Raw genomic sequence first — 9,677 nt, forward strand, 5'->3', positions numbered from 1 at the left:
ATGAAAAAGCAAGACCTCTTTTTTAAATTGAGAATGAAATTACACAAATTGGGTAAAAAAAAACACATCTTTTATAATTATTAAAACTGTGAGTCTTTTTGAAAACTCCTATGTTAAACTGAATCGTTCATTTGCGAACAGTACGTAAACTTGAATGAGCTTTTGAGCAGCACATTACAATATTGAATTCTAATTGGCTAATCACCATTATTTAGAGTTTGTAGATGATCGTATGTAGAGAATTTTTATATTTCAATTTATGTCAAATAGTACATTATACGTTCAAATAATTATCAATGTAAAAGGGATGGTAAGGGGGATGTTGGTTTTACAGAGAAGAGGGTTATACTGGTATTTTTTTAAACAGGGGTATGCCATCCCCCCGCACCCCCCCTCAAATCGAGCCCTGCTCAACACAGAATCTATGAAGAGAATTCAATAGAGACATTATGCTGTTGTATAATTTTAAACTCTATTAATGCATTTTTTTATATATTTTTTTTTGCATTTACATATAAATTTATCTACCTAGGCCACACTACCTAGCTGGCTTATTTAGAAAAACATGTACAAACAATGTTATGATGCACACATTCTTCACAAAAAAAGTTAATAAAACTTTTCTCAGCTTCCGAAGAAATTTGGGTGTGGGCATGGAAAGTACCATATTCACAGTACCAAGTAGCATGGGTGTGTAACATAATATCTATTAGTCCCCAGTTGGTGGTATTGTAGAATCAGACAAGAATAAAAATAAAAAAAAACACTTTTTTGCATGTTTTTATGGAGCCCAAAATGTTCCCACAGTGGAAAAGGACTTGTGTTTATTTAGTATACATTGAAAGGGAAACAACTTGTTGACTCCATCACACTGTGATTGTGGCAGCTGTTTTAATCTCAACATCGAAAGATTACAAGTTGAGTAAATGTATAACCCAGTGTCTATAAAATTCAGGAAAACATTACAATCATTGATCAAAGATGGAATGGAAATAACGTAGTAAAATACAGATAAAAATATCTTTCTAATTGATGTTTATTCCCCCAACTATGTATGGACCTGACAGAATATTTAAGGAAAACAGATAGACTTTAAATGAGACATAAAATATTTTATGAGAAAGAAATGTTATATATTAAGCATGTCTACCGAGGACAAATTTCTTACAAATATAGAAAACAACTGCAGTTGAATGTAGCATTAAATTGCACAAAGGGTTTACCCACTGGTTATGTATTGTGCACTATACAATTGCTGTAATAAGTTGACAAGACTGGACAAGTAAATAAAACACAAAATGTAAATCTTACATTTTAAATAGAAACACAATTTAAGTATATTTATATATACATTTAAATATATTCTTAAAGTTTAGAAAATAACATGAGTAATGTCAGCTAGATATATTTACTGAATCATTTTATAATTATGGCTTCACTGATGGACAGTGGTCACCCACTTTAGTATTAATGATAGTCCAGAAGCACCCAACAAAGGACAATTTTCCTTTAAGATTTTAGAAAATTGGGGGGCATTTCAATTTTTTTTTTCAATTCCAGTAAAAAGGCCATATGGTTTTATCATATCATTAATTTAAAAACATAACATAAAAAATGCATTCATAAAGAACAGCATCTATCTATCTATCTATCTATCTATCTATCTATCTATCTATCTATCTATCTATATGCATGTCTTTTTAGCTAGATAGCTAGCTAGATACGTTAGATTATGTTTGTTGTCTGTATGTCACGTGCAATTTAATCATTTTAATCTATTTTGTGACAAGTTGTTACAAATATAATTCCTGACTCTTCTTGAAATTTCTCAATTAACTGGACAATTTTCTCCTGTTTGCTTTCGTGGGCATGTATAAGCAAAGCCTGTCTCTGAAAACAAACACTGCTCATGCACTTCATCTCACTATTGAGAATCCAATCTAGCTTATTCAGAGCTAAATTAAGGATCGTGCTAGTGAGGGGACAGCCAGGCAGCAAACGTTTAAGTTCCCCAGAAGAGCCTGGGACGTTTGGAAGAAGGTGCTCCAGAATACGGAATTTTGCTGGCGGGGCAAAGGGGCTCAGTTTGTTTGTCAATTCTTTTGCAAATGTATGGTGTATCTCAAGGAACGACAACCTGATATTCTGTGTACCTTTGTAAATCGTTAGAGTGAAAATTTTCTTAAGGTTTCTATCTACAACTTCCTTGACATAGGGGATAATGTATGCGCTAAGGCGCATGGCTACAATGTGAGAGAAAATCAAATATTCTACATTGAAGGTGTGTTTGTCTTGTGAAAGATGAAACCCTTTAAAAGCTTCGGATACACAATTAGTCTTTAACATGTTGTTGTAATTCATCTTTAAGATTTCTATCTCTTGACATCGATGTATTTTATAGTAGATCACTGACTTCTGATCAGGTGTTTGTTCTTTTAAGTCAGGCAAAGTTTTAATAGCATGCAGTATTTCAGCCCCACTGATCTTCCCTGCTATCCTGTTGGGTTTTCTGTGACATCTAGCTGTTTTAATAAGCAAAGGAACTTTTGGAAATTCATTTGCAGTCAGGTTCTGCACTTCAAGTTCCAGGACAACTGGATTATGGTCAGAAATTTCATTTGCCTCTACTGTGATATTACACACTTGTCCCAGGGAGTCATTGCGCACGAAAAACATGTCTATCCTGGATTGACTATCATTCTGACATCGTGTAAAACCTTCATCAGCAAAGTGTTTGTATGACCAGGTATCTCTAAGATTTAGAGAAACAGTAAAGTCTTTTAAAATATCTCTTAATGGTGAATTCCTTGAAGATGGAGGGCTCCGATCAAAGCAGGGATGCAAAACTGTGTTGAAATCACCTCCAACCACTAGCACACCCTCACCTACTTCCATCAAGTACTCTTTCAGTCTACCCAAAGTAAATTTGTCTGCTTTATGATTGTACACATTAACAAGAGTATACAGTTCACCATACAGATGACAGAAGAGCACAATGTAACCTCCACTACAATCCTCATCATGGCATATATAAGTGAAAGGTATGCTTTTCCTTATCAGTATTGCAACTCCTTTGCTGGAAGAGCGGTGTACAGTAAAGTAGACATTCCAGTCTTTGATATCTGTGAAGATTTTGTAGCAGTCTGGCCCAACATGTGTCTCTTGTATAAAGACAATGTCAGCCTGAAGAGTACTAAGACTTCTCAACACATTAGGAAACTTTTGGGGTGGGCTTCTAATACCATGAGTGTTCCAGGTGACAAAACGGAGACTTGTTTTTCCTTGTGACATTATGATTAATAATTGAATTTCTGTAAATAAAATACACAATTAAATCACAAATATATTTATAATATACCTGTATAATATGCCTATTGTATGATACATATATATTTACCTCAAGGAACAAACAAGATTTATTTTAACTTTCTTATTTGAATTCATAGTAAAATAAATATGAATGAACAACATGTTAGGTTAGAAATCTGAGGGAAAAAAAAGTTAGCACATATTAATTCAAGAATCAGTCCTATGACTGGAAAACTTACCTTGTGCACAGCAATCAACTGGTGATACAAATGAGAACACAAAGATACATGCTGTATGTAAGAAGTTGTAATATTAGGCATTGTACATACTGTAGTATAAATATTATACACAGACACCAGTGTGTGCTTTTCATTCTCCCTATTAACTCTGGTAAATCTCTCAGGATTTTTCCCTGGTTGTCCTAAATGCTGTGTTAAGCTAATGCCCCCCAGCAACTACGTACATGCCTAAACCCACATTCAATACCATTTACAGACAAAGTTTTAGCAAGAAAACATTTGATAATATGTCAGTTATAAATGTCATTAAGCAACATTTTGTCTACCTAAATGCTTCTAAATTTGTTTAATGACATTGATACCAGACACATTATTAAATATATTTGTTATACACCCACTCACAAAAGTGAGCATACTTTTCTAATTTCAGAAAACATATTGGTATATCTTCTCAAAGGACAATACTATAGAAATGAATGTTGAATATATTTTGGAGTAGTCAATGTGCAGCTTCTGTAACAGTATAGATTTACTGTCCACTGAAAATAACTCCAAAACTGAACTGTAAGCGAGCTATTAAAAAGTGTGGATTTGCATAACACTGTCAGCCATAATGGTTTTAGCATCTCATATGAAATGTCATTTTGGTCTTTTGCTCTACTTCATATTTTTATTTCTTTTACTGTACTTGTTGCGCTGGGAAAAAAACTACACTTAAATTTAAAATTGAAATACTAATGTGGTAGCCATTATTGTCAAAATAGCTGATAACAAAAGTGAGTGGACTATAAGTGATAACAGCTGTACATTTTTAACCATGCAAAGACACATGTCCTATTTATCATGTTCATGTGTTTGTCAGTGACCAAGTATGTCTCCAGACTCGAACCCTGTTGAGCACCTGTAGGGCAACCTCATCCGGGAGGTAACTAAGCGCCATGTGTCTAACATCCAGCAGCTCCGTGATATCATTATGGAGGAATGGAAGAGGAGCCCAGCAGCAACATGTGCAACTTTGGAGAAATTCCACGCCCAAGAGGATTAATGCTGTGCTAGATAACAATGGTGCTCACACAAAATATTGACACTTTGGACACAGTTTTGACATGTTCACTTAGGGTGTACTCATTTTCACCGCCAGTTATTTAGACAAAAGTCTGCATGTTGAGTTATTGTTAGAGGACATAGAGGATGTATATCCAATTTTAATTTCTATAGTGTTGGCCCTTAGAGAACATATACGTAATAAAGTGGTTGCTGAAATGTGATATATATATATGTTCTCTAAGGGCCAATTACATTTACTCCACCCATACGGATTTCACGGCTCCGAGCTCGCGCACCTGCTGACACAGCCATGCCTGTACGGAGCTCAACCAAAGCCACTCGCGTGCTGCTTCTGCACCTGCTTCTGGATCCATCCACCAAGCTCAAGAGTATCTGCTTCCTGACACAAATACTTTTTCATGGCACTGCACATGTAGTCAGATTGTTCCACTGGGATGAAACTGTGGCAGGTGCAGGTGTCCTAAACTTTATGACATGTCGTAACTGGGAAACGTGGACCGTGGGATGGATCCGTCGCATGGACGAGAGGAGTAGAAGTCGGACTGCACACGGGTTGATTATCCTGGTGATAGTAAAGGGTCCGATGAAGCTGTCTTTTTAAGAAGCCATTTCAGAAAGTAGAGGCAGTCTTGAGATTCACTTTGTTCTGGCTATACTGTTTGTTTCCCCAGCCAATAGGCTGGTAATGTTTGTGGTTGAGAGACTGGTTTAGGGAAGTAAGCCACATGGTATACATGTCAACATGTAGGTAACCAGCTGTCTAGAGATACACTAGGTAAGAGGGTGTGTGCCAACCCATGTATCCCTTTTGATTTAGATAGTGTAGCTAGTTAGGATGTTTTTGCTTATCTGATTTATTTATTCTTTTTCTTTTCCTTTTCGATTTTTAGAGGAGACTAGATGGGGGTGTATTGTGATTAGTTAGATTGGGGTTTTTTTCCCCTTCTTGGTTTATTTTCAGCAGCACCCATTGCTAGTCTCTCAATTAGTGCCTTCCTTTAAACAACTGGTTTAATTTGTAAATATTTCACTTAGTATCACCTCTTGCACTTTATGTAAATAAACACCCATTTGCTTATAAAGTATTGAGCATGTCATCACTTTGGTTCCAACCTGTGCTGGGAATTCAACTAGCTATTATCTGCCAAATGTAAATGTGCGGCCCGTATACCCCTAGACCACCAAGGGTCGTAACACAATAATTAAAATAAGTAACTAGTTTACTAGCGAAGCTAATGCTGCTACTGATTTTAGTTCAGCTTACCTGTTCAGTTTTATTGCCATTCGTTTTAAAATATTATCTTTATAGATTTATATGTTGTTTGTCTTGATGTTTTTTTCTTTGTTTTACTAATATGACCCAATATATGTTCAGTGATACTTCAAATAATATTTTTTTAAATAGCATTGATTCTGTATTGATATTCTGTAGTAACTGGCGTTATAAATCTATCTCTACATTAATGAACCAATCTATTATGATGTGGGCTGCTGTGGGCCAGGAAGTCCAGGGCCACTTTTTGGTCCCAGTCCACCCCTGGTGGAAGGGTTCGGGGCGCACAGCGGACTAAATGACAATAATTATTTATTTTAATAATGAAATAATTACTGGTAAAGTAGCGTAAATATTGTGTAACAGCTGGATAAATTATGTAATTAAAATGTTTATAGATTTTAGACGCAACATTTTTGCACAGTTTGCATATATTAACTGTATATATACGTATACATATATGATGAAACTGACTCTAATTATCCCAGGCAAGCAGGACCAAAACAGAGAAGTGATTTGGAGTTACAGTACCAGCCTCAAATATCAGCATTTCAGATTAGAGCTGTTATAAAGCCTTTAGGGAGCATAATTGGCAGACACATCTCAATATCAATTGTGTAAAAAAAAAGATTATTGCATACCTTCAGCATTGTTTTACAGTGTAGAAAAAAATAAAAATCAGAAACGACTAGAAAACAAGGTGTCCTAACTTTTGACTGCTATTTCCAGATAGTGCTTCGGATAATAATAATAATAATAATAATAATTAAAGAAGTGTTACAGTTTCATAATGTGTTATAGCATCAAACATGAAGGAATATAAATTTAAATAAGACAGTTTAGCCTGTATAATCATAGATAAAGTGATTTGATGCTGATAGATATGTTTTTTGTGTTAGTTATTTCAAATGATCTTTTTGTAGAAAGTTAATTTGCTTTGGTTGTGTTAGACTTCACGGACTGTCTCTTTTCCCAAACAACACACATTATAACCACTAGATGGCGCCTGCCCTTTGATGATGCCGGGTTCCATTCAATATATTCAGACTTTTTATTCAATTCTCTCATGAATTATTTTTTAAACGGCACATGTTATATTAATATGATATACATATACATATATACTGTATATTGTGTTAAGTATTTTTTATTGTCATTTTTTACTCCATATATTTTTTTGGTTTATTAGATCAGCTTTAAATCGGAAAATAGAGCTGACAAAAAATATTGCATATAGTCATGGTTTTCCAGTTAAAAGAAAGAAACACAACTTCCAAACACTGTTACCTTAAAGACCAGACAGGCAAATTGAACATCCACACACGATCTAAGGATGCAGACAGGCAACATTATTAGTATCTGATCATTTGATTTTAGGGCATGGCAAAAAACTGTAAATGTTTCCATTAAAGGGGCGTAGATTGTTTGCCAACTTAAATTATCCTCTGGCTGTTCTAATGTCTGTGTTAAGGTAATGGCTACACTTATCTTTTATATTTAGTATTTTGGGATGATTAGATATACAGTAACAAACTAAATCAAGCCTGTTATTGTGGTTGTAGTTACAAATTAAAAAATGAAAAAAAGTAAGAAAAATTCTTGAGCTGATGCAGTGATGTGTTTAATAAAGCAGTTTTGTCATTATTTAAAATTATATATTTTACAAATATATAAAAGTGGAATACATTTGTTCATATATATATATATATATATATAATCATTCATGTATCGTTGTGCTTCTGTTTGGAAAAAACTTGACGACTCAACAAGACATTCAAGAAAAAAAAATATATGTGTGGCATTTTCTGCTAAGCACACAAATGATATCTTAACATTGTTTGCTATTGCTGATCTCAGTTCAGGTCAGTCAGCTGTTATTGAAAATGTTAATAGGAAGCAAGTAATTTTGGTTAGTACTAAATACAGTAGGCATCCCCGGGATGCTCACCAAATAACAGTCTAACCAAAGCAAATGTTGATACCTAAGTTGCAGTTAAAAATGGCCATAAATTATTTCTTTGTCTTTTGTTTTAATGATTGATGTTTAAATAAATTATAATTACATAAAACTTTATTTTAATATGAAACAAATATTTAAGCACTACTTGTGTAAAATGCAAATAAATACTGTATGGACACCCCCCTATACTGTAGCATTTGCTTTAAAATGCACTAAAATGGCACATATTTTTTTGAGAATTAAACTAACATTTTATATTGGCATTCTTGTGATTTATATGCTAATGCCTTTAAAAGCATTAAATGACACTACAATCTAATATAATTCAAGAACAGTTATATGGTATTTATTGTAATGGTTTAATTACTACATCTTCTTCTATTTTCATGAAAACATTAAATATTTTATAGATTTCCTCATTGGGAACGTACCTTCTGTGTTCAGCCAGTAGCGGACCAAACAGTCAAATGATTCATAGAGTAGGATTAACCATAGAAGCATGTCATGGGCAATGTAGCTATTGGTCTATACAGGAGAATGACAATGGGGATTGCATATGTAATATATGGAAAGAAACTTACTTTGGAGTGTTTTAATATTTGCTGTTTTTTGTTTTCCACTCAAGTCTGGATATGAAATCCTGTGGAAGTTTAAGTTCAGGTTCAGTTTATTCTGATTAGAAAATCTATTTTTCTACTGCATCCTACATGTGCTCTATAGGATTTGTGTTAGGGCTGTGGGATGCCCAGTCTAAGACTAAGTTTTCTTTTAAAAGAGAGTCAATATTTAATTATTCATCCTGCTAAAAAAATTATCTTTTGTCACTTAAATTTCCTCATTGATTTCTGCACCCAAAATGCCTCTGCACACTTGAGTTTATCACTGATACAAATATTTACATCCAGTTCTATTATTATGGTTAGTTCATTTGTCAAACCTCCGTGCAAATACTGAGTGCAGGCAGTCAAAATGTCTTAGTTAAGCCTACATACTGTACATTTGTGAAAGAAATGAATAACAAATGAGCTCAACTGGATTTGCATAGTTAAATCTAACCAAGTCTATGTGAAAGACAATGCCTGCATTCACTGTAAAAAAGGAACAAAAAAAAAAGGAACAAAAGTGTGTAAACACTTTTGTTTAGTATGTTATTTCATAGTTTTAAAATTTCCAACATTGATCTAGAATGTGAAAAACAAAATCACTAGAATGGCACATTTTCATGAGAATAATCATTACCTGCTAAGAACTAACATTTTATATTGGCATTCTTGTGATTTATATGCTAATGCCTTTAAAATCATTAAATTACACTGAGGAACAATACTATAATATAATTCAAGAACAATTATATGGTATTTATTGTAATGGTTTAATTACCACATGTTCTTCTATTTTATTGAAAATGTAAAATATTATTTTATAGATTTCCTTATTGCGAACTTACCTTCAGTGTTTAGCCAGTAGCAAAACAAACAGTCAAATGAATCATACCTTCTAGAGGAGGATTAAAAACATAGAAGCATGTCACGGGTAGTGTAGCTATTGGTCTACACAGCAGAATGAAGGTGGAGATTGCATATGTAATATATGGAAAGAAACGTACCTTGGAGGAAACAAATTGAAATGTTTTAACCCTCTGAGGTCCTAAGGTTATTTTGGGGCCCTTAAGTTGTTTGGACATGCTCTGATATTTGGGCTTTTTTCAGCTACTTATAATATATTATTGACCAACTTGTATTTTTCTTGTAATCAGCACAAACTGTTCTACAATAATACGTGACCAAAATGAATATATGTGTTTGCATTTTTTAGGAAAAAAATATTA

At 33.7% G+C, this 9,677-nt stretch overlaps 1 protein-coding gene across 1 annotated transcript; it reads right to left on the reverse strand.

The window, feature by feature from the left end:
* Positions 1–717: 717 nt before the first annotated feature.
* LOC128520752 (uncharacterized) lies at positions 718–7,210 on the reverse strand. Its single transcript, XM_053495126.1, has 3 exons — positions 7,177–7,210; positions 3,549–3,566; positions 718–3,311 (listed from the first exon to the last, which is right to left on the reverse strand). The coding sequence occupies exon 3, from the start codon at positions 3,289–3,291 to the stop codon at positions 1,771–1,773; it is 1,521 nt and encodes a 506-aa protein (XP_053351101.1). The 5' UTR covers positions 3,292–3,311; positions 3,549–3,566; positions 7,177–7,210; the 3' UTR covers positions 718–1,770.
* Between the last annotated feature and the right edge of the window lie 2,467 nt (positions 7,211–9,677).

This window comes from Clarias gariepinus, chromosome 4, assembly GCF_024256425.1.
Source record: "Clarias gariepinus isolate MV-2021 ecotype Netherlands chromosome 4, CGAR_prim_01v2, whole genome shotgun sequence".
Taxonomy (NCBI): Eukaryota; Metazoa; Chordata; class Actinopteri; order Siluriformes; family Clariidae; genus Clarias; species Clarias gariepinus.